The following is a 25,547-nucleotide window of genomic DNA, read 5'->3' as shown; positions in this document are numbered from 1 at the left end:
AACTTCTGTGGGCTTAGGTTTCCCAGGCATAGTTAATCTGGTTGAGCATTTCATAGTCATCCCACCCTCAGCCCAACAGCACCCATGTACATATCTGTAATTTATTTCAGTGTCCGTCTCCCCCTCCATTCATTCATTCGTTCAGTCAGATTTGTTGAGCCCTTACTGTGTGCAGAGCACTGAACTAAGCTCTTGGAAGAGTACAGTACAACAATAAACGGACACATTCCATGCTCACAAGGAGCTTACGATGCACAAAACAATCTAATTTGAAATCTTTCATCATTGGTATATATGTCATTGCTATTTGAGCATGTTTAACCACATCTGTTATATTTTTATCATTGTCTTTTAATATATTAATATTGGTTTGGTCAAGCTTTTTTTTCATCTTGGGAACACATTAATGCACTTTCCTCCAGGTAAAATGTAGACTTTATTTAGTGCTCGTTCACTTCACACTCTGTTTTCGTGGAGCTAATTTCAAGTGCTCAGTAGGGCAGAGCAGTATTTCCAGTGATTTTTTGCTTGTTTTTCAAGCCTGTTCTCTAATCTAATTTATGGAAAAGAGGAATCCTACCACTTGCATTCCTCGAACACGGAATGAACTTGGGTTTGAGTTGATCACCTTCTATTTTAAGAACTTTGAAATGGCTCTGTTAGCGCAGTAAATGTCCCTACCCCCTTAAGCAGGTTTCTACCAGGCCATTTTGACTGCGGCTACAGGAAAACAACTGGACCGGTTTGGTGAGAATGGTTCCGAGATGGAGCTGCTGTTTTGAGCTTGATCGTCATTCTAGCGGCAGCAACCTGCAGTTCCTCTAATTTCTAGGAAAGGGATGTCAGGGAAGCCTGTGTCAAGGAGTTAGGGAAGGAGACAAGATGTCTAGGTGACGCCTTTTTAAAACCAAGTTGTACCAACCACATCCAAATGTAGAACATGTCCACGTCACTGAAGGATGTAGACCAACTCTCACATATACGCGCAGCCCCACCTGAAAGGGAGAAATATCGCCTCCCTACATTAATTCATTGTCGTATTTAGTGAGCGCTTACTCTGTGCAGAGCACTGTACTAAGTGCTTGGGAGAGTACAATATAACAATAAACAGACACATTCCCTATCCACAACGAGCTTACAGTCTAGAGTCTTAGAACAATGCAAAGGCACATAGTAAGTGCTTAATAAATGCCATCATTATTATTATTATTATAGAGGGGGAGACAGACATTAATATAAATGAATAAATGACAGATAGGTACATAAGTGCTGTGGGGCTGGGAAGGGGGATGAATAATGGGAGCAGGTCTGGGTGATGTAGAGGGGAGTGGGAGAAGAGGAATTTTTGGAGGAGATCTGCTTTCAGTAAGGCTTTGAAGTGGGGATTTGAGGTGGGAGGGCAGTCCAGGCCAGAGACAGGACAAGAGTGAGGGGTCGGGGGCGAAATAGACGAGATTGAGGTACAGTGAGAAGGTTGGCAGTAGAGGAGCGAAGTGGGTGGACTGGGTTGTAGTAGGAGAGTAGCGAGGTGAGGCATTAGGGGGTGAGGTGAGGAATTGTACAGAAATGGTGAGGGCATATCTGTTATGTGCCTTGATACCCACCGCCACCGTGGAGGATGATTCTCCACGTGAAATAGTTGACCCGAAAGGTGAAATCGCAGCTCACGCTCCATCCATTTTAACATCTTCCTGGCAGCTAAAGCAGTGAAGAATGGCAAGGTTCCTTGAGCTGATGTTACCCAGCTGAGCTCTACAGGCTGGGATTTATGACCTGTTCAGACACCTTCACAGCCTCTCTCCCTAACGTGTGGAAAATGGAGGAAGTGCCACAGGATTTCTGAGAGGCAAATCAATCAGTGGTATTTATTGAGCGCTTACTGTGTGCAGAGCACTGTTCCTTAGCACTTGGGAGAGTACAGTGCAACTGAATTGGTAGACACATTTCCCACCTACAATGAGCTTACAGTCCAGAGCTGGAGGAGGACATTAATATAAATAAATGATGGATATGTACATAAGTGCTGTTGGGCTGAGGATGGGGACAATATCACGTGCCCAAAGGGTACAGGTCCAAGTGTGTAGACGACGCAGAGGGGAGAAGGAATAGGGGAAGGTGAGGGCTTAGTTGGGGAAGGCCTCTTGGAGGAGGTGTGATTTTGATAAGGTTTTGTGAACGTGGGGAGAGTGATCGTCTGTCAAGGTATGAAGCGGGAGGGAGTTCCAGACCAGAGGCAGGGTGAAGGTTCGTTGACGAGATGGATGAGATGGAGGTGCAGTAAGTAAGTTGGCATTGGAAGAGCAAAGCATGTCGAGTGGTAGTGAAAAATCAGCAATGTAAGATCAGAGGGGGCGAGCTGATGGAGTGTTTGAAAGCTGACGGTAAGGAGTTTCTGTTTGATGCGGAGGTGAATAGGCAACCACTGGAGGCCCTTGAGGAGTAGGGAAACACAGACTGAACATTTTTGAAGTGAAGTGTGGACTGGAGTGGGGGAAGAGACAGGAGGCTGATGCAGTGGACAAGGCTGAACAGGATAAGCATGCAAAGTCTAAATCAATTAGTAGTATTGAATACCTGCTGTGTGAAGAGCTCTGTATTAAATACTGGATAGAGTCCAGTGGATGTAAAAGATGACGTCCCCGCCTCCGTTGATCACAATAATTTTAGTTAGGATGAAGAAAGTCCATGAACTTTGACCCAAGAACCTACTGTATACATCCAGCGTGGCTCAGTGGAAAGAACCCGGGCTTTGGAGTCAGAGGTCGTGGGTTCAAATCCTGGCTCTGCCACTTGTCAGCTGTGTGACGTTGGGCAAGTCATTTCACTTCTCTGGTCTTCAGTTCCCTCATCTGGAAAATGGGGATGAAGACTGTGAGCCCCTCGTGGGACAACCTGATTACCTTGTATCTACCCCAGCGCTTAGAACAGTGCTTCGCACATAGTAAGCGCTTAACAAATACCAACATTATTATTATTATTATTATTATGAGAAGAGAGGCAACATGGCATAGTGGATAGTGCACCACCTGGGAGCCCGAGGATCTGGGTTCAAAATTTGGCTCTGCCACATACCTGCAGTGTGACCTTGGACAAATCACTAGACATCTCTGGGCTTGAGTTTCCTCACCTGCAAATGGTGATTCAATACCTATTCACCCTCCTACTTATAATATGAGCCCGAAGTGGGACCTGATTATCTTGTATCTACCCCTGGGCTTAGTACAGTACCTGGTGTTTGGTAAGCGCTTAACAAACACCATAAATATTATGATTAAAGGGTCTGGAGGTGAAAGAGGAGAAATTTACAAATCAAAGACTCAGGCCTTATAGCTACTTCATTGGCAACAGAGGTCAGTGCAATGATCATTTGGGCTTTCTCGTTTCAGGTTTTTTGTGTTGTTGTTTTTTTTTAATGACAGATTGGTCACTGGTGTTGACACAGAACTGAATCTCCTCTTCTCGTTTGTTTTTTGGCAGATTCTGTGGCGACCGCATCGGGACCACTGCTCGTTGAAGTTGCCAAAACTCCCGGTGCCAGTCTTGGAGTGGCTCTAACTACCTCGATGTGCAGTAACAAGCAGGTCATTGTCATAGACAAAATCAAGCCTGCAAGTATCGCAGACAGGTGAGTGCCAGAGCTCTGGCCTCCTGGGTCAGAAATGCATGGAAACTGTCAAACCGAAAGGCTTCTTTGCCATTTGGCCCGAATTCCACTTTTGTGAAGACTTTCTCACTGTACCTCAATTTTGTTTATGTCACCGCCGACCTCTCGCCCACATCCTGCCTCTGGCCTGGATCTCCCTCCCTCTTCGTATCCAATAAACAATGACTCTCCCCTGCTTCAAAGCCCTATCGATGGCACATCTTCTTCAAGAGGCCTTCCCTAACTAAGCCCTCCTTTCCTCTCCTCCCACTCCCTTCTGTGTCACACTGACTTCCTCCCTTTATTCATCCCCCCTCCCAGCCCCAAGCAGCGCTCAATAGTCATATCTGTAATTTTATTTACTTCTATCAATGTCTGCCTCCCCCTCTAGACCATAAGCTCATTGTGGGCAGGGAACGTGTCTTTTGCATCGCTGTATTGACTCCCAAGCACTTGGTGCAGTGATCTGCACACAGTGAGTGCTCAATAAATATGAGCAAGTGTCCCAAGATTGGATTCTCCCTTTTAGGGTTACCCCACTTGGTTTGATTTTTGGGCCCCTGAATACAAGTGGCCCCTCTGGCACATAGCGGTAGAAACCCTCCTTGTTTTTGTAGTTTTGTATTGTTTACGATAATAATGAATAATAATTGTGGTATCTGTTAAGTGCTTTCTGTGAGCCAGGCCCTGCACTTAAGCACTGGGTTGGGTACAAGCAAATCGAGTTGGACACAGTCCCTTTCCCATCTGGGGCTCACAGCCCCAATCCCCATTTTACAGATGAGGTAGCAGGCCCAGAGAAATGAAGTGACTTGCCGGAGCTCACCCAGCAGACCAGTGGTGGAGCCGGGATTAGAACCCATGACCTTCGGACTCTCAGGCCTGTGGTCTATCCACTACGATGTGCTGCTTCTCACTGAGCGCTCAATAAATTGGATTGATTGATCGAATGAAAGGAATCATCCTGAATTTTTCCTTTTTCTCCAGGTGTGGTGCATTGCACGTGGGAGATCATATCCTGTCTATCGATGGGACCAGCATGGAGTACTGTACACTCGCAGAAGCAACCCAGTTCCTTGCGAACACGGCGGACCAGGTCAAACTGGAGATCCTGCCCCATCACCAGACCCGGCTAGCACTGAAAGGGCCCGAACATGGTAAGAGGAGTGGTGTCATCAAGTCCCCTTTCCCCTCCACCTTCCCCACCTCAGGTAACAATGCCTCCAGGTACAAAGCCGAAGAAAGCTTCAGTGTTATGAGTTTTGGCTTTCCTTCGGAATCCCCTGGGGCTAGAGTTGCATGTGTCTCAGCTTTTAGATTTGTAGTCAGCATAAAGAAATCCTTTGCTCAGAAGTGTACAGGGAAGGACTCATTTGGCTAGCGATGAAGGCTTGAGAAGCTAAAATTCCCCTCTAAATGATGGACTGTGGAAGCTGGTCTTTGATGATCAGTCCATCAATCAATCAATCGTATTTATTGAGCGCTTACTGTGTGCAGAGCACTGTACTAAGCGCTTGGGAAGTCCAAGTTGGCAACATATAGAGACAGTCCCTACCCAACAGTGGGCTCACAGTCTAAAAGGGGGAGACAGAGGACAAAACCAAACATACTAACAAAATAAAATAAATAGAATAGATGTGTACAAGTAAAATAAAAAAATAGAGTAATGAATATGTACAAACATATATACAGGTACTATGGGGAAGGGAAGGAGGTAAGATGGGGGGATGGAGAGGGGGATGAGGGAGAGAGGAAGGAAGGGGCTCAGTCTGGGAAGGCCTCCTGGAGGAGGTGAGCTCTCAGTAGGGCCTTGAAGGGAGGAAGAGAGCTAGCTTGGCGATGATGATGGCATTTATTAAGCGCTTACTATGTGCAAAGCACTGTTCTAAGCACTGGAGAGGTTACACGGTGATCAGGTTGTCCCACTGGGAGCTCACAGTTTTAATCCCCATTTTACAGATGAGGTAACTGAGGCCCAGAGAAGTGACTTGCCCAAAATCACACAGCTGACAATTGGCGGAGCCGGGATTTTAACCCATGACCTCTGACTCCAAAGCCCGTGCTCTTTCCACTGAGCCACGCTGCTACCCAAGCGCTTGCTATGCTTCCAAGCACTAGGGTAGATACAAGTCAAGCAGGATGCTTATGAGGGGCCACTTAATGCAGAATGAGCAATCAGACATTCTGGCTTTTGGTTAAGTTGGCGCTCACAACGTTTGCTGGCTGGTCGGATGGGATCCAGTGAGATATTTTTAACTTCAAGGAGCACCAGGGTTTTGAGCCCGAAAAGTAAAAGGATATTACACTTTCCTGCGGTTTTAAAAACCTTTCTCATTCATTCAATCGTATTTATTGAGCGCTTACTGTATGCAGAGCACTGTACTAAGCGCTTAAAGCTCTTCCTATGTGCAAAGCACTGTTCTAAGCGCTGGGGAGATTACAGAGTGATCAGGGTGTCCCACGGGGGGCTCACAGTCTTAATCCCCATTTTACAGACGAGGTAACTGAGGCACAGAGAATTGAAGTGACTTGCCCAAAATCACACAGCTGACAATTGGCAGAGCCGGGATTTGAACCCGTGACCCCTGACTCCAAAGCCCAGGCTCTTTCCACTGAGCCACGCTACTTCTCATATTTCACCCTTTTTATAATATGTGAAACAAAAGCAGGCAAAGCCTGTTTTCTCTAGTTTCTTTACACCCAGGGAGGTGTGGCTTGATTAGCACTCCCTTTTCCCAAACACATCAAGCGCTTAGTACAGTGCTCTGCACACAGTAAGCACTCAATAAATATGATTGAATGAGTCACGGCCTAATGGAAAGAGCCCAGGCCTGAGAGTCAGAGGAGCTGGGTTTTAATCCCGGTTCCAGGACTTGTCTGCTAGGTGACCTTGGTTGAGTCACTTCACTTCTCTGGGCCTCAGTTCCCTCATCCGTAAAATGGGGATAAAGACTGCGAGCCCATGTGGGAGAGGGATTGTGTCCAACCTGAATAGCTTGTATCTACCCCAGTGTTCAGTACAGCGCCCAGCACATAGTAAATGCTTAACAGATACCATCTTAAAAAAAAAAACAACCCACAAACTTTGTCCAACTCTTGTATAGGTGGCCAGAGACAATCAGGACTCTCCCGGGCAGGTAACGGTGACGGCTGAATTGGGCTTTTGGTTGCGGAGCTAATTTGGATAATGCCTCTTCCTCCTCCCCAAACCCGCTGCACCTTTCCACTGTTCGATAAAAGGATTCCGATAACTTTCCATTGGGATGAGTCAGCTAAATGCAACCTTTTTAATTAAATAGGGCTCAGACAGCCCTGAAACTAATGAAAGTCTACAGTACCGCATTATTCTTATCAGATTTTAATTTCCCACTGCGGGTAGAGTACAGAAGTCACGCAAATTAGGGAAGATTATCAAGAAAAAAATGACCGACATCAGCCCATGGTATTTGAATGGAATTGAGAAGGAACTACAGTGAGAGTCCAGACCTGGAGAATAGGTCAAGTTCCCTGATGATTTCCTACACACAGATTGAGGGTAAAAGAGCCCTCTTAAAACACAGGTTTTTCCAAAGTATCAATTGCTTATTGCCTTCAATGAACACACAGGGCTCTGTGATCCTGTCGTGAGATGGTTGCCCCTTCTAGTTAGTCTTAAGGGTTTTTCAACAATGTCTTTTTAAAAGTCACTTTTTTATTTTCATTTCTTAAGCTTAGTGGTTTTCCACCTTCTCTTCACCCTCTTCCATATCATAAAAGCAATCATTGGGAAAAGTTGGCTTGTTCCAGTTGATTCGATTTATTCCGCTGTAAATTTGAGCGGGTAAACTCGCCCTTTGTTCTTTACGTATTAGAAAAATACCGAGTCGTGGTGGGCATAACTGAGCCACGGGACAGAGAGGAGTTTGCCACCGAGGTTTAAGTCAAAACAGCACTGTGTCCAAACATCTTCTATGTACCCGATCGCTTAGTTCAGGGCTTGGCACATAGTAAGCGCTTGGCAAAGACCACAATACGCTCTGTTCTTATCGCTGTGGGTTAACTTCATCCTCACAAGTCACCGACTTCTCAGTCGTTCAACTTTTGAAAAAGAGAGAAGTCCACTTTGGAACTAAGGACTTCTTCAGAAAGTGGTCCCCATTCAGAGGCTGATTTACCATGCGACTTTATTTTTTTTATGATATTTGTTAAGCTCTTATTATATGCCAGGCACTGTACTGAGCACTGGGGTAGATACAAGGCAATCAGATTGGCCATAGTCAATGTCCCACATGCAGTCATTCTTATTGAGCAGTTATCATCCCCATTTTTCGGATGAGGTACCTCAGGTACAGAGAAGTGAAGTGACTTGCTCAAGGTCACACAGCAGACATGCTCAGTACAGTGCTCTGCACACAGTAAGCGCTCAATAAATACGATTGAATGAATGAAGTGACGGATCCAGGATTAAAACTGAGATCCTCTGACTCCCAAGCCCACGTCGCTTCGGATTTAACAGGGGAGATCAACTCTCCCTGCCTCAGTTTTCTCATCTGTATGTTGAGGTGTGGGGGCGTTTGGAGAAGGAGTTTTAAATACCGTTATTTTAGAAAAGGAATTGGCTTTAGTTAGAAGAATTTTTTAAATGGAGTGGTGAGAACAAATACCCATATTTTAAAGCCATTGAAGAAAATCAGCTGAAAAACATGGAAGGCAAGCAAAATGCCAATCATATTACATTTTTTGGAGAAGAAAACAATCTTGACTATATTGATGGAAAGGAGTTTTTCTCAGGGAAAGAACGGAAAGATGGTCGACATGTCTCTGAGTGGAAACTCTGCCTTCTAAATAAGACTGATTTCTGCGAATGAGTTAGGGGATTTGGAATGAATAAAACTAGCCTGATAATCAGTTATTCCCTTCCAGGGTGAAATACGACTTCGGAAAAATCACACGAACACTAAATAACACGTTGAGATTTTTGTTTTCTGTTTATCAGACGGGACCCGAGATAGGCGTCTTGGGCTGACGTTTGATAGAAATGGTTTATTGTTGCGGATAATCAGATGCCAGTGATAGATGTTGGTTAAATTAAAATGTCAGTGCCGTAAATTGAGCTGACGGAGGCAACGGCTCTTCTGACTCAAAGGCAGATGTGATTTATCGTTTCTTTTTGATTTTTCTCCCCGAATAAGCGGCGCTAACCGGGGGAGATTTGCAAATTTTAATTAATAATCATATCTCGCGGCTCCTGATGGGATCGAGTTTGAAGTTAAAAACGGTTTTCACATCAGCCGCTAAACACGGGACAAGATTAGAAATTGATTCAGTAGTCAAGTCTAAGGCAGGGCTGGGGGCCGGATTGTCGTGACCCGTTATCTTGGCGAAGATGAAAGGTCACGCTGCCGGTGGCAATCGCGGCTTTGCTGACCGTCGAGAAACAGCAAGAGGCGAAGCCGGATGAAAGTTTTTCCTTTGTGAGCTATTTTCATTTTTTGTTGCATTTTTTCATTGTTTCACGCGATTCAGTTACCTCTCCCTCTTCTTTGGTTCTGTTTATTTTTTTTGTTTGTTGTGGTGTTTTCTGATTTCCTGTCATCCTCCCGTGTGGCAGCGAAGGTTGAGCGGAGCCTCAGGCCCCTTCCTTGGCCTTGGGATTCCTGGGGTAGCAACTGCAACAACCTGCCGAGCCTCCAGCCTGACCGTGGCAGGATCCCGGCCCGGAAATTCCAGAAACCGCCACCTCCAAAAAGCCCTCGTAATGTTCCACTTTCTCCTCCTACCTTTTTCTTTTGGAGTCCCCACCCCGCCCCTTCTCCCTCCTCTCATTTCAGCCACTCTTATCTTTTTCTTTTCTGGATGCGTGCCTCGCTAGACGATATTTGGGAGCTAGGAAAAGGTAGGCCAGTTCAGAAGGCTTGTTTCCAACCTTGAACCGGGCTGAGACAGAGATGGTGCTGAGGAACGCCCAACTTGTACTTCCCAAGTGCTTAGTCCAGTGCTCTGCACACAGTAAGCGCTCAATAAATACGATTGATTGATTGAATGTGGGTTAGGATTAGTATTCAGATATGAGAAATGGCTTCCTGAGCTCCTATCAGAAATCCCCTAAAACAGTGACTAGTAGTGGTGGCCGTGGTAGCTGTAATAGTAGTAGTGATAATAGTAGTAATAGTGATAGAAGCAGTAGGGATAATAGTAGAAGTATTGAAGAAGCAGCATGGCTTAGTGGAAAGAGCCCGGGTTTAGGAGTCAGAGGTCATGAGTTCTAATCCCACCTCTGCTACTCATCAGCTGTGTGACTGTGGGCAAGTCAGTTAACTTCTCTGTGCCTCAGTTCCCTCATCTGTAAAATGGGGGTTAAGACTGTGAGCCCCAGGTGGGACAGCATGATTACCTTGCATCTACCCCAGCGCTTAGAACGGTACTTGGCATATAGTAAGCATTTAACAATCAATCAATCAGTCGTATTTATTGAGCGCTTACTGTGTGCAGAGCACTGGACTAAGCACTTGGGAAGTACAAGTCGGCAACACATGGAGACAGTCCCTACCCAACAGCGGGCTCACCCCATCATTATTAGCAGTAGCAGTAGTAGTAATAGTAACAGAAGTAATAATAGCAATAATAGTAGCAGTAGTAATAATATTAGGAGTAGTAGTAATAGCAGTAGTAAAAGCATTTGCTAAGTCCGTACTATGTGCAAAGCACTATACTGAGCACGGGAAAGAGTCCTGGGTGAGACTCAATCAATGGTATTTATTGAGCGCCTTCTCCTAGACTGTGAGCCCACTGTTGGGTAGGGACTGTCTCTATATGTTGCCAGCTTGTACTTCCCAAGTGCTTAGTACAGTGCTCTGCACACAGCGCTCAATAAATACGATTGATTGATTCTGGGTGCGGAACACTGTACTAAGTGCTCAGGAGAGTCCAGTGCAGCAGAGTTGGTAAAAAGCCTGTCCCCTGCCCAATTAGATGGGGTCCCTGGCCCTTGAGGGGGCTTCCAGTCTGAGAAAAAAGGGAGGAAGGGGACTGATGACAGACATGTGAGGGGGGAAAAAAAATCAAACAATAAGATCCCAAAATCAACACAAAAGACAAGGACAGGGATCAATGCGTGAAGCTAATGAACGCAACCCTCCGTCTCCTGTGTGAAGAAGGCTTTCCATCCTCCTTTTCTCGCTCGAAGCCGGATGACTGATTGCTTTTCTTGTTCTCCTCTGGGCCAGAAGATTCCCGCCAGCCCACGGCTACTGGTTAAGGACTACTCGGTCATTTCAGATCAGCCAACGGGGCCTGATCTAATAATGACGATGGCATTTGTTAAGCTCTTACTATGTGTTCTTAGCACTGGGATAGATACAAGGTAATCGGGTTGCCCCATGTGGGGCTCACGGTCTGAATCTCCATTTTGCAGATGAGGTAATTGAGGCCCAGAGAAGTGAAATGACTGGCCCAGGGCCATACAGCAGGCAAGTGGCGGAGCCGCGATTAGAACCCAAGTCCTCTGATTCCCAAGCCCGGGCTCTTTCCACTAAGCCACGTTGTTTCTCTGATAGTCCTCTAGACCGTAAGCCCGTCGTGGGTAGGGAATGTAACCTTTATATCGCCGCGGTGTACTCTCCCAAGTGCTTAGAACAGTGCTGTGTGCAAAGTGAACGCTCAGTAGATAAGATTAATTAGTGTGGGGCGTCTCGTTTCCCGTTTGATCCTGGGAGGTGGGCAGGTAGATGCCTTGCCCTCTGTGCCCGTCGGGCCCATGCCATGCTAGGCCTTTATTTTCTTGCAGCAGCCTTGGTGACCTCCTCCTTCTCACCTACCTCCATGAGCGCTTATAGCCTGAGCTCCCTGAATATGGGCACCTTACCCCGCAACCTCTATTCCACCAGTCCTCGGGGAACCCTGATGAGGAGGAGACTGAAAAAGAAAGATTTCAAGAGTTCACGTAAGTAGGACTGTAACAATAATAATAACGGTGGGACTTGGTAAGCGCCCACTCGGTCCCAGGTACTGTTCTAAGCGTTGGGGTGGACACAAGAAAATCAGGTTGGATGTAATCCCTTTCCCAGACAGGGCTCATAATCTTCATCCCCATGTTACAAATGAGGGAACTGAGGCACAGAGAAGTGAAGCGACGTGCCCAAGGCCACACAGCAAACTCGTGACTGCAAGATTCTGGGTTGGTCTGTGGGAATCCGCTGTGTGAGGCAAAGGGGAATGATAACAGGAGCATTCTGTGGGCTTAAACTTTGGAAAATGGGAAATGATTTTTTTTAATGGGATTTGTTAAGCACTTACTATGTGCCAGGCACTGTACCAAGTGCTGGCAGAGATACAACGTTGGACACAGTCCCCGTCTCATGTGGGGCTCACATTCTTAATTTCTATTTTGCAGATGAGGGAACTGAGGCACAGAGAAGTGAAGTGACTTGCCCAAGGCCACACAGCAGGCAGTGGCAGATCCAGGATTAGAACCCAGGTCCTTATGAATCCCAGGCCAATGCTCTGGCTAGTTGGTAACTAGGGGCATTGGCTTCTTCAAGCCCTCTCGTTCTAAATGGCTGCTTTGGTAACTAGGGGCATTGGCTCCTTCAAGCCCCCTCCGTCTAAATGGCTGCTTGTTTGTTGTTTTCCGGGAGGCAAGGCAGTTTCTGGCCTGGGAATTCTTTTTTTTTAGGTATTTGTTAAGCGCTTACTATGTGTCAAACGCTGTTCTAAGTCCTGGGGTAGATACAAGTTAGGGAGGTTGGACACAGCCCCTGTCGCACAGGGGCCTCACAGTCCAAGTAGGAGGGAGAACAGGAGAACTGAGGCCCAGAGAAGTTAAGTGACTAGCCCAAGGTCACACAGCAAGCAATTGACAGAGTGGGATTAGAACCCAGGGCCTCTAACTCCCAGGCCTGTGCTGCATTAGTTATGCTTGTTTGACGGTCAAATTGAGGCAGACCCAGATTTCACTGGCTTATTAACCAAGCTTGAAGCTGAGGACCTTTCGGTAGATTTATCTAGGGCAAAAAGACCACTCTCCCACCTAGAAGCGTAGAGAAGCAGCATGGTCTAGTGGTTAGAGCACAGTCCTGGGAATCAGAAGGAGCTGGATTCTAGTCCTGGCTCTGCCACTTAATAATAATAATAATAATAATAATGGCATTTGTTAAGCGCTTACTATGTGCAAAGCACTGTTCTAAGCGCTGGGGGGGGATACAAGGTGATCAAGTTGTCCCACTTGGGGCTCCCAGTCTTAATCCCCATTTTCCAGATGAGGTAACTGAGGCTCAGAGAAGTTAAGTGACTTGCCCAAGGTCACACCGCAGATATGTGGCGGAGTCAGGATTCGAACCCATGACCTCTGACTCCAAAGCCCGGGCTCTTTCCACTGAGCCACGCTGCTTCTCTGGAAACACAATTGTCTGCTGTGTAACCTTGGGCAAATTCTTCACAGCTCTGTGCCTCAGTACCGTCTCTGCAAAAAAGGGAATTAAGATTGTGAGCCCAAAGTGGGACAGGGACTGTGTCCGACCCGATTAGCTTGTATCTTCCCCAGCGCTTAGTACAGTGCCTGGCATGTAGTAAACACTTAATAAATACCATTAAAAAAAAAGAAATAGTGGGGATTACTTTAGCAGCAATAGAATATCTGTCCTGTATCTATTTTTCCTGCTCGTGCTCAGTGTGTCCTCTGCTGTGTGGCGTAGTTGATAGAGCCCAGTCCTGGGAGACAGATGGTCATGGGCTTTAATCCCAGATCTGCCCCTTATCTGCTCTGAGACCTTGGGCAAGTCACTTCACTTCTCTGCGCCTCAGTTTCCTCCTCTGGAAAACGGGGATGAAGACTGTGAGCCCCATGTGGTTCAGGGACCGTGTCCAACCCGATTTGCTCGTACCCACCCCAGCGCTTAGCACAGTGCCTGGCACACAGGAAGCACTTAAGAAACACCAGAACTATTATTATCATCTCTAGTATCGCTCGCCTCGAGCACCGTTGGCCTCGCCGGTCAGGTGGTCCACACGGAAACCACGGAAGTCGTGCTGACGGCCGACCCCGTGGCGGGATTTGGAATCCAGCTCCAGGGCAGCGTGTTCGCCACCGAAACGTTGTCTTCCCCACCACTCATTTCCTACATCGAGGCCGACAGCCCAGCAGAGAGGTGAGCCACTTGACGACAGCGGGAACTTATTTCCGTTCCGCACTTTCCCCTTTGGATTGTGAGGTGTGGCCCACGGCAAGCAACCCCGGACGCAGTGGGCGCTCGGCTCTAACGGAAAGAGGTTGCGTGTTTGCTCTCTCTCGGATCCGAGAAGACCGTGCGACCCCCTGCCTTTATGTTGCAAACACAAGACCCATTTACCAAGCTCTTAGATGCCAGCTTTAATACTTTCTGTGCCAAGAGAGAGGCTCCCATCTATCTCTGCTGTGTGTGAGCTCAGGCCAAAATCACAGACCACGCTGTGGTCCTGAATTATTAATGGTTTCTCCGGAACCCTTCTTATCTACTGCTATCTGTAGACCTCACATCCAGAGTTCGAGCGGGGCTACAATCAGCTCGATTGAACCTTCGACTCGCCCAGTTGCTAGCGCGGGTTAGTGACGGCCACCTGGCAAGGATCGTCGGTAGCCGCTACTTAGCCCCGCCTTTGTGCACTTGTGACTTCAGGTGTGGCATCCTGCAAATCGGAGACAGGGTGATGGCCATCAACGGAATTCCGACAGAAGACAGCACGTTTGAGGAGGCCAATCAACTTCTTCGAGACTCTTCCATCACCAGCAAGGTCACTTTGGAAATCGAGTTTGACGTGGCAGGTACGACCACCCCTACTGCTTCTGTTGGAAGGCCACGGTAGCTGGTAGCTGCTTGTGAATTATGTTGTTTTTTTTCTTAATGGAATTAGTTAAGCGCTTACTATGTGCCAGGCAATGTGTACTGTGCCAGTACTGTGCCAGTACTGAGTGCTGAGATAGATATATGACATTCAGGTTGGACATAGTCCCTGTTCCGAATGGGGCTCCCAGTCCTGATCCCCATTTTTACAGATGAGGGAACTGAGGCCCGGAGAAGTGAAATGAGCTCCCACAGCAGGGAAGTGGCCGAGCGGGATTAGAACCTAGGTCCTTCCAATTCCCAGGCCGGCACCCGAGGGCGAACGAGCCACGGTCCGTATTTTCAGTTGAGTTGGCTTGCAAGTGTCATTCTGAAATAGGCATTGTTTTTCTCCTAGAAAAACAGCTATATTGTACTCTACCAAGTGCTTAGTACAGTGCTCTGCCCACAGTAAGTGCTCAATAAATACGATAGAAGGAACAGTAATGGGCTAATTATTAAAGGAAATGCAATGAGAAAGCGGCAAAGCTTGCCATTAAGCCGTGAGTTTTATCCTAAAGTTTAATGATCTCTTACTTTGAGTAGTATGCTTTTCAGAGGTATGACTAAAGTCAAAGACTTTTTTTTGGTCTTATCGGTATTGTTAACAAACTACACTTAGTACAGAGGAAAGGCCTGGTTTATTTTACTGTGAAACCACAAACAGTTTAATTCAGGGACTATTTTCTTTAAAAAAAGAAAATAATAAATCCACCCTTAGCTATCAAAGGTTACTAGTGGGAAGGCTTCCTGTATGATCCTGTGGGCTAAATTGGGTTGGGAATTATATCCCATGTATAAATTGAGTTCCGTGCAGGTAAATGTATTTATTTCATCATCAATCGTATTTATTGAGCGCTTACTGTGTGCAGAGCACTGTACTAAGCGCTTAAGCACTGGACATTATTTATATTAATGTCCATCTCCCCCTCTAGACTGTGAGCTTGTTGCAGGCAGGAATTTGTCTAGCGTTCTACTGTTCTCTCCAAATGCTTAGTACAGCGCTCTGCATGCAGTAAACGCTCAATAAATGCGATTGAATGAATGAAGGAATGAACTTCAACTAGACCTTTACTTCTGGTCACTGTAAATAGTTCCATGAAATTTAGTCACTTAATATTACTGTAGCCATGCCCCATCCTTGCTTGTCATCTGTGACTATTATGAATCAATCATTGCGATGTAAATGTTTGAGTACTTTCCCATTGGTGATCCTCTTCCATTTGCACTACAGAATCTGTGATTCCAAGCAGCGGGACTTTTCACGTGAAACTGCCCAAGAAACACAATGTGGAACTTGGAATCACGATAAGTTGTAAGTAGAAGTGAGTTCTTCAAACCGGGGAAATATCATGGCAATGCATTTTGTTTCGTGTGGCTTTCGGACGTTGCACATTTTTATTTACTAAAAATCACCAGCGAAGGTTCTCATGCCAGGTCCTACAAGTGTCAGCTAGCCCTGGACCCACTTCAGGTGCATGGAGAAGTGTAAAAATCACAGTGTTATGAAATAAGCAAGGCCTCGTGGAAAAAGCTCAGGCCTGGGCGTCTGGAGGCCTGGGTTCTATTTCTGGTTCCACCGCGTGCCTGCTGTGTGACTTTGAGCCAGTCAGTTAACTTCTCTGTGCTTTAATTTCCTCACCTGCAAAATGGGGATCCAATGCCTGTTCTCCCTCCCCATTAGACCGTAAGCCCCATGTAGGGACTGTACCATGGACTGTACCGAACCCGATTTGCTTGTATCCAAGCTTAGTACAGTGCCTGGCACACAATAAGCACTTAAGAAATACCAGAATTATTATTATTATCGGCCTGATTGTATCATATCCACCCCAGCGCCTGACATAGCAACTGCTTCGCAAATGCCTTTAAAAAAAGTAGAAATCAACTTAAATCAATACGCACATTAGTGCTAAAGGGAGGTTTATAAACCTTAATGCAATGGGTCATTCTTACTAGATTTTCCCTGGGAAGGAGGTGATTATCTGGGGAAGGCTTCTTGGAAGAGGAGGGATTTCAGAAGAGCTCTGAAGATGGAGAGAGCTGTGGTGTGATGAACTTTTTTAACGGTGTTTAAGTGCTTACTATGTGCCAGGTACTAAGAACTGGGTTAGGTACAAGCTCATCAGGTTGGACACAGTCCGTGTCCCAAGTGGGGCTCATAATCTTAATCTAGAATAAAGTCATCACAGGCAGGGAATGTGTCTTTTATACTGTTAAATTGTACTCTGTCAAGCGCTTAGTACAGTGCTCTGCACACAGTAAGCGATCAGTAAATATGATTGACTTAATCCCCATTTTACAGATGAGGTAACTGAGGCACAGGGAAGTAAAGCGATTTTCCCGGAGTCGCACAGCAGACGAGGGGAGGAGCTGAGATTAGAACTCAGGTCCTCCGACTCCGAGCCCCAGGCTCTTTCCACTGGGCTACGCTGCTTCTCTTGAGGGCAGAGGTATCTCCGAACAAGGAATAGGGCATGAATCAAAGAGGAAAATCGGTAAACAGTCGGAACTTGCCGGGGTTGCCTCAGAAACTCCATTGGATTTTAGAAATTATCCAGATTTGAATTTAACTTTTCCCATTGAATGTTCGCCGACGTTTTAGTAGCAACATTTTCCCTAGAGATTAGATATCTAGGGCTGGTTTTATGCCCCGGGAGAGACATTTATGGCACATTAATGTCGGGCATTTCTTTTATCGATGTGGCTATTACCGCAGCTTGGGTGGACCGTTATTTTCACCTATCGTGCCGTTCCTTGCGATTTCCCCGGCTGGGCCGCAGGGAGGGAGGCAGCCGACACGTGAAAAGTCCCGGAGTTTGGGCCTTGAGATTGCCACCTGTCTCATTTCCCCAATCTCGCAGCTGGTCAGGCCGTTTCATCGCCCGCTGTAACCTGCAAGAGCGTTTCTCTGAGAGGCCAGAGAACTGCCGAGCTGCTGGTTATGTGTCTAAACAACTCTGCATATTGTAAGCTTAGTACAGTGCCCTGCACATAGTAAGTGCTCAATAAAGTCCTGCTGTTTGCAGCTCTTCCATCTCTGGAATCTTAGGGCCGTTTCACTAAGCTCTTGTAGACAGGAAACGTGTACACCAACTCTGTCGTATTGTGCGCTTAGTACAGTGCTCTGCACATAGTAAGTGCTCGATAAATACCGTTGTTTGCAGGACTTCCGTCTGTGGAATCTTAGGGTGATTTCAATAAGCTCATTGTGGGCAGGGTATAGCAATTATGTGGTATTGTACTCTCCCAAACGCTTAGTACAGTGCTGTACTCACAGTAAATGCTCAGGAAATACCAGTGATCGATATTCTTCCACAGCTGCTGGGGGAAACCCTGTGCTTAGCACTGACTGGGCAAGATACAAGATAATCATCATCATCATCAATCGTATTTATTGAGCGCTTACTGTGTGCAGAGCACTGTACTAAGTGCTTGGGAAGTACAAGTTGGCAACATATAGAGACAGTCCCTACCCAACAGTGGGCTCACAGTCTAAAAGATAATCAGGTTGGACACAGCCCCTGCCCCACATGGAGCTCATAATCTTTTTTGTTTTGTTTTGTTTTAATGGCGTTTGTTTAGCTCTTACAATGTGCCAAGCACTGTACTAATCGCTGGGGTAGATACAGGATAATCAGGTCATGTCCCTCATGGGACTCACAGTCTTAATTCCCATTTTGCAGATGAGGTAACTGAGCCACAGAGAAGTGACGTGACTTGCCTTAGGTCACACAGCAGGCAAGTGGTAGAGCCAGAATTAGAACCCAGGTCTCCCGTTGTCCCTGCTGTGGATGTAAGGTGGACCTAGTTGCTGTTGTATGTGGCCCAGTATTATAGAGAGGCCCTTGTTGGTTAAAATTGAAATTCATATTCTCACAAGTTTGTCTAGTATTCAGGAAGTCAGATCGTATCAAAGTCTGTAAGCCTAATAAAAGAAAAATACTAAATCTGTAAACTTGGCATGTAAAAAAAAAAGGGAACAGGGAATCAGTGTGGCCTAATGGACCAGGGTTCTGATTCCATTTCTGCCAAATATCTGCTGTGTGACCTTGGGCACATCGCTTCACTTCTCTGGGCCTCAGTTACCTCATCTGTAAAATAGGGATTGAGACTGTGAGTCCCATGTGGGACATGGACTGTGTCCAACCTGATTATCCTGTAATCAATCAGTTGTATTTATTGAGTGTTTACTGTAGTTGGGGATTTATTTCTGGAAGACAATAGGAATGAGTATGATCATCATTATAGGAAGAAAAATTATTACTATTATTATTATTATGGTATTTGTTAAATCCTTACTATGTGCACTGTTCCAAGCTCTGAACACTGTTCTATTCCTAAGAGCCAGGCTAAGATTCTCCCACCCCGCCCCACACACAGTCTCTCTTTCTCTCTGTTCCTTTTAAATGTCAGTGTGCTCAAAGCAGACTGCAGAAGCAGAAGCAAAGTTTCTAGGGAATCCTAATGGGAATCCATTAGGTTGCAGGACATGGTAACATTTGCTTCTGCTTGGGATGAGTGGAAATTTGATTATAAACTCTGCTTTGGGGACCTTTAAATGACAGCGAAAAAGAAAGTAATTTCAAGCTGCGGGCTGGTGAGCCCGATCTCTCATCCAGGCAGCAAGTTGGTTTTTTGGGTAGGGTACTGTCCATTTGGACAATTTTAAGAATGAAACCCCACACTCAAAGCTTCCTAGGTCAAAGTGGAGATTTTGTCGATGCCCAGAGTGCGGGCCTGGAGTCAAAGGATCTAGGTACTAATCCCTGACTCCGCCACTTGTCTGCTGTGTCACCTTGAGCAAGTCACTTCACTTTTCTGAGCCTCTGTTTCTTCATCTGTAAAACGGGAATTCGGTACTTGTTCTCCTTCCCTCTTAGACTGGGAACCCCCTTATGGGATAAGGATTTTGTACAACTCGACCTTGTATCTACCCTGGTACTTTATACGTGGTAAGCATGTAACCAATACTACTTAAAAACACATTTCATCCTTGCTTTGGGTTTGAAATAGGCGATCAAGGGAACAAGTCTGCCAACTCTGTTGTGTTGGACTCTCCCAAGTGCTCAGTACAGTGCTCTGCACACTCAGTACAATCAATCAATCAATCAGTCAATCGTATTTATTGAGCACTTACTGTGTGCAGAGCACTGTACTAAGCACTTGGTAAGTACAAGTTGGCAACATATAGAGACAGTCCCTACCCAACAGTGGGCTCATTGATTGAATTGTTTTTAGTTTTCATCAAATGCAAAGATTCCAATTAACTAAAAGCTAAAATGATAATAATAATGAGTGTTTACTATGTGCCAAGCACTGTTCTAAGTGCTGGGGTGGATACAAGGTAATCAAGTTGTCCCATGAGGGGCTCACAGTCTTAATCCCCATTTTACAGATGAGGTAACTGAGGCCCAGAGAAGTGAAGTGGCTTGCCCAAGGTCACACAGCGGACAGGTGGCGGACCTGGGATTAGAACCCATGTCCCCTGACTCCCAAGCCCGTGCTCTTAACCCTAGGGCCAAAAAGGTTGTCATTGGAAAAATAATTTTTAGTGCTTTTTATCATAAAGATAAGCATGAAGAACTAGTGGACCCCAAATTACCAAGGGACAATTTCAAAGTAGTCATTGCCGCCCGAAGAATGAAACATTCATGTCCCCACCTCGTGCCTGAAATGTGGATAAATGTGTTTTTACAATCTCTCAGACCACTAATCTCCTTAAAACTACGCTCTAGCCCATCACGTTTGGTGACGTTGCCATGATGTTCTCTCATATTGTGAACCCTCGGTCCGCTAATTTGGCATCAGTTTAGATTCTCTAATATCCTTGTTTGCTAAATTCTCTCCCCGTGGAAACTTGCCTCAGAATAAAGTTGGTACACAATGATGAGGAAGACAAGACGGCTCTGAAAATGAACGTTATTATCCTATTTTCTGTTCTCTGTTCCAGCACCATCCAGTAGAAAACCAGGAGATCCTCTTGTTATATCTGATATCAAGAAAGGTAGCGTTGCTCACAGGTGAGAAATGAAATAAGCTCCCACTGGTGGAACGGTGAGGTTGGGTTCAGCTGTTTGGGATCATCCCCTTTGGATTCTTTGGCAGTCTGTTGGACGAGCTGGTGATGATGATGGTATTTGTTAAGCGCTTACTATGTTTCAGGCACTGTTCTGAGCGCTGGGGTATACTGTGTGCAGAGGAATGTAGTAAACGCTTGGACAAGCGCAGTTCAGCAGAGTTGGTAGACACATTCCCTGCCCACAAGGAAATTACAGTCTAGAGGGGGAGACAGACAAGAAAATAAATTACAGGTTTGTACACAAGTTCTGTTGCTGCTCGTGTGGCCATCGAAGAACACCAAGAATCTTGGCTAGCCCAATCAATCAATCAATCATATTTATTGAGCACTTACTGTGTGCAGAGCACTGTACTAAGTGCTTGGGAAGTACAAATTGGCAACATGTAGAGCCCAGAGCCTCCCAGCATTCTGGATCGCCCAGTCTAGACTCTCTACTGTGAAGGAACAATAATAATAATTGCAATTGTGGTATTTATTAAACATACTACGGGTCAAGCACTGTTCTGAGCGCTGGGGTCGACCAAGATAATCAGGTCCACGTGGGGCTCACGGTCTAAGTAGGAGGGAGAACAGATTTCGAATCCCCACTGTGCAGCTGAGGAAATTGAGGTAAGGAAGCAGCGTGGCCTAGTGGGTAGAGCACGGGCCTGGGTTTCAGACGGACCTGGGTTCTAATCCTTGTCTGTTCTGTGACCTTGCCCAGGTCATTTCACTTCAGTGCCACAGGTCCCTCATCTGTAAAATGAGGATTAAGACGGTGAGGCCCCCTGTGAGACAGGGACTGTGTCAACATGATTAAGCTTGTATTGCCCCAGCATTCAGAATAGTATTTAACACGTAGTAAGCGCTTAACAAGTACCATAAAAAAAGACTCAGGTTTCAATCTTGTCTCTGCCACTTGCCTGCTGTGTGACCTTGGCCAAGTCACTTACTTCTGTGTGCCTCAGTTTTCTTCACTGTAAAATGGGGATTCAGTACCTCTTTTCCCTCCCACTTAGACTGGGACCTGCTATGGGGGACAGGGACTCAGTCCAATGTACTTCTGTCATATCTGCCTGTATATATGTTTGTACGTATTTATTACTCTATTTATTTTACTTGTGCATATTTATTCTATTTATTTTATTCTGTTAATATGTTTTGTTTTGTTCTCTGTCTCCCCCTTCTAGACTGTGAGCCCACTGTTGGGTAGGGACCGTCTCTATATGTTGCCAACTTGGACTTCCCAAGCGCTTAGTACAATCAATCAATCAATCAGTCATATTTATTGAGCGCTTGCTGTGTGCAGAGCACTGTACTAAGCGCTTGGGAAGTACAAGTTGGCAACATATAGAGACAGTCCCTACCCAACAGTGGGCTCACAGTCTAAAAGGGGGAGACAGAGAACAAAACCAAACGTACTAACAAAATAAAATAGAATAGATATGTACAAGTAAAATAAATAAAGTAATAAATATGTACAAACATATATGCATATATACAGGTGCTGTGGGGAAGGGAAGGAGGTAAGATGCTCTGCACACGGTAAGCGCTCAATAAATACGATTGAATGAATGAATCTATCCCAGCACTTGACATATGTCTGGCTTGTGCCGACTTATGCCAATAAATACGATTGATTGATTATGCCACATTTCCGACCCATAGCAATGCCATGGACACATCTCTCCCAGAACGCCCCACCTCTATCTGTAATCGTTCTGGTAATGTGTCCTTAGACTTTTTTGGTAAAAATACGGAAGTGGTTTACCACTGCCTTCTTCCACGCAGTCAACTCGAGTCTCCGCCCTCGACTCTCTCCCGGGCCGCTGCTGCCCAGCACGGGTGAGTTTTGACTTGTAGCAGATTGCCTTCCATTCCCTAGCCACTGGCCAAGCTAGGAATGGAACGGGCAGGCCTCTGCTTGACTCTCCCTCCCATAGCCAAGACCGGGAATCTATCCTGAGAGGGCAGTTGCCGCATAGCCGGTGCTTAACAAATGCAATTATCATTGATAATAATTAGCACTAAAGCCTCAGGCCCTAACAGCCTTGGTCATCAGCAGCCAGCAATGACAGATTCACACTCCCAACTGCTTTCCCACACACTCACCCCTTCCCAGATCCCAGCTCCTACAGCTAAGGAAGATGGCAGCGGGCTTCCACGGGGCCTCGGGAAAGCGCTCGGGGGACAGAGGAGCCAGGTTCTAATTCCCGGCTCTGCCACTTGCCTGCCGCGTGACGTTGTGCAAGTCATTTCACTTCTCCGGACTTAAGTTTCGTCACCTGTGAAATGGGGGATTCAATACCTGTCCTCTCTCTTCCTGAGAGTGTGAACCCCTTGAGGGGCAGGGACCAGGCTTGATGATCTTGTATCCACCCCAGCCCTTTGTTCCGTGCTTGACGCACCGTAAGCACTTTAAAAAACCACTATTATTATTATTATTAGTTGCCATGAATGGTCCATCCTCTCCCATCTTAGCCTAGAAACCCTTCAGCAGAAAGGGTCAAAGCCACCGCCCCTCAGGGAGAGCCCAAAGGCTTTCTTGGTAGCCACCAGTCACTCTCTGCTCCTTCGGCTCACTGTGTGACACCTGGCATGGCATCTGGGCAGAGGGCGAACGCCCCTTCTTCTGCCCGAAGTCATCTTGGCACTTAAAGCTGTCCCTGTGTGTAACCCTCCGGCTTCCCAATCAGTTCATTCCTTAGTAATTCGGGAAGGCAGGAAGAGGCCATTTTCAGTGGCTGGGATTTAACGTAGCGACCGCCTCCCAAAAAAATCCGAGAGAGAGGAGTTGAAAATAACGGAACCGCCCTGTGGCTGCCATTAAGGATAGTAATAATAATGTTGGTATTTGTTAAGTGCTTACTGTGTACCGGGCACTATTCTAAGTGCTGGGGTAGGTACAGGGTAACCAGGTTGTCCCATATGGGGCTCACGCTTTTAATCCCCATTTTACAGATGAGGGAACTGAGGCACAGAGAAGTGAAGTGACATGCCCAAAGCCACGCAGCTGACAAGTGGCGGAGTTGGGATTAGAACCCATGACCTCTGACTCCTAAACCAGGGCTCTTTCCACTGAGCCACGCTGCTTCTCAAGGATGTTGCCCGGCGTTTAGTACAGTGCCCCAGTGCTTTAGCCCAGTGTCTGGCACATACTCCGCACTGAAGACTGTGAGCCCACTGTTGGGTAGGGACTGTCTCTTTATGTTGCCAACTTGTACTTCTCAAGTGCTTAGTACAATGCTCTGCACACAGTAAGCGCTCAATAAATACGATTGATTGATTGAGCAGAAACCAGAATTATTACTATGATTAGCTTGTGTGAAGTTAATGGCCGCGTGTGACTGCCCCTTTGGTCGCCAGGACCGGGACCCTGGAACTGGGCGACAAACTCCTCGCCATCGACAACGTGCGCCTGGACAACTGCTCCATGGAGGACGCGGTTCAGATCCTCCAGCAGTGTGAGGACCTCGTGAAGCTCAAAGTCCGCAAGGACGAAGATAACTCTGGTAGGTGACCCGAACTGTCTCACCACCGTGTCTTCTTGTCTTATGCCGTCGAGTCGTTTCCGACCCGTAGCGACACCACGGACTCATCTCTCCCAGAACGCCCCGCTCTCCATCTGCAGTCGTTCAGGTAGTGGATCCAGAGAGTTTTCTTGGTAAAAATATGGAAGCGGTTTACCATTCCGCCTCCCATGTGAACTCGAGTCTCCGCCCTCGACTCTCTCCCATGCCGCTGCTGCCCAGCACGGGGGAGTTTTGATTTGTAGCAGATTGCCTTCCACTCACTAGCCACTGCCCAAGCTAGGAATGGAATGGATAGGCCTCTGCTTGACTCTCCCTCCCATAGTCGAGACTGGTACCGTACTGGAAACTCTCCAGGTGCGACCCTGAGAGGGGCCCCTGTGTTTACGAAATGGTTATTCTTTCTAAAATAATAATAATAATGGTATTTGTTAAGCGCTTACTATGTGCAAAGCAGTGTTCTAAGCACTGGGGAGGTTACAAGGTGATCAGGTTGTCCCACGGGGAGCTCACAGTTTTAATCCCCATTTTACAGATGAGGGAACTGAGGCACAGAGAAGTTAAGTGACTTGCCCAAAGTCACACAGCTGACAGTTGGCGGAGCCGGGATTTGATAACACCAAAGCCCGTGCTCTTTCCACTTAGCCACGCTGCTTCTCCAAGAACATGTCTTGACATAAAAGGGATGTGTCTGCTTTACAGAGCTATATGAACCCCCAAAATGACAAGTAAATACATGAAGGACAGCAAGGTGACCCAATTCCAAATGGCTGCATTTTGTGTCAACCATCAATCAATCAATCAAATTGATTGAGTGCTTACTGTGGGCAGAGAACTTATGTACATTCAAGTGGTGAGTACAGTGCTCTGCACACAGTAAGCGCTCTATAAATACGATTAAATGAATGAATATCTGTAATTTATTTATACCAATGTCTGTCTCCCCCCTCTAGACTGTAAGCTCATTGTGGGCAGGGGATAATGTTATATTGCACTCTCCCAAGGGCTTAGTACGGTGCTTTGCATACGGTAAGCACTCAATAAATACCATTGATGATGATGATGAGACCAGCACTCTCCCTATCATCAAAGCCATGCTGAAATTACACCTCCTCCAAGAGTCAGGAGGTCATGGGTTCTAATCCCGGCTCCACCATCTGTCTGCTCTGTGACATGGGGCAAGTCACTTCACTTCTCTGGGCCTCAGTTATCTCATCTATAAAATGGGGTTAAGACTGTGAGCCCCACGTGGAACAGGGAGTGTGTCCAACCCGATTGCCTTGTATCCACATAGTACAGCGCCTGGAACACAGTAAGCTCTTACCAAAGACCATAATTATTATTATTATTATTGTACTCTTTTGCTTCCCCTACCTGTAATTAATTTTAATGTCTGTTTCTTTCGCTGGGGGCTAATTTCCTGTGAGCAGGGATCACATCTACTCACTGTATCATACTCTTTCAAGCACTTAATCTGT

The 25,547-nt window shown here is 46.3% G+C and overlaps 1 protein-coding gene and 1 non-coding gene across 8 annotated transcripts in view; one reads left to right on the top strand and one right to left on the bottom strand.

The window, feature by feature from the left end:
* GRIP1 (glutamate receptor interacting protein 1) overlaps positions 1-25,547 on the top strand; it is a 337,553-nt gene that overhangs the window by 284,138 nt on the left and 27,868 nt on the right. For 3 of the 7 annotated variants that reach the window (XM_038756957.1, XM_038756956.1, XM_038756955.1), the window contains exons 8-16: positions 3,478-3,625; positions 4,631-4,800; positions 9,234-9,377; positions 11,409-11,564; positions 13,581-13,767; positions 14,275-14,420; positions 15,713-15,793; positions 20,432-20,501; positions 23,906-24,051. In XM_038756957.1, the coding sequence (XP_038612885.1) occupies positions 3,478-3,625; positions 4,631-4,800; positions 9,234-9,377; positions 11,409-11,564; positions 13,581-13,767; positions 14,275-14,420; positions 15,713-15,793; positions 20,432-20,501; positions 23,906-24,051 (1,248 nt within the window). The remainder of the gene's footprint in view (positions 1-3,477; positions 3,626-4,630; positions 4,801-9,233; positions 9,378-11,408; positions 11,565-13,580; positions 13,768-14,274; positions 14,421-15,712; positions 15,794-20,431; positions 20,502-23,905; positions 24,052-25,547) is intronic. The other 4 variants (XM_038756959.1, XM_038756961.1, XM_038756960.1 and 1 more) reach the window with 2 other exon arrangements.
* Positions 24,307-24,444, bottom strand: LOC119937436. Its single transcript, XR_005454105.1, has one exon. It is a non-coding gene; the product is annotated as a small nucleolar RNA SNORA7 (small nucleolar RNA).

Source organism: Tachyglossus aculeatus, chromosome 14, assembly GCF_015852505.1.
Source record: "Tachyglossus aculeatus isolate mTacAcu1 chromosome 14, mTacAcu1.pri, whole genome shotgun sequence".
Taxonomy (NCBI): domain Eukaryota; kingdom Metazoa; phylum Chordata; class Mammalia; order Monotremata; family Tachyglossidae; genus Tachyglossus; species Tachyglossus aculeatus.
The sequence above is the reverse complement of the archived record's forward strand: the minus strand, read 5'-3'. Positions and strand labels throughout refer to the sequence as shown.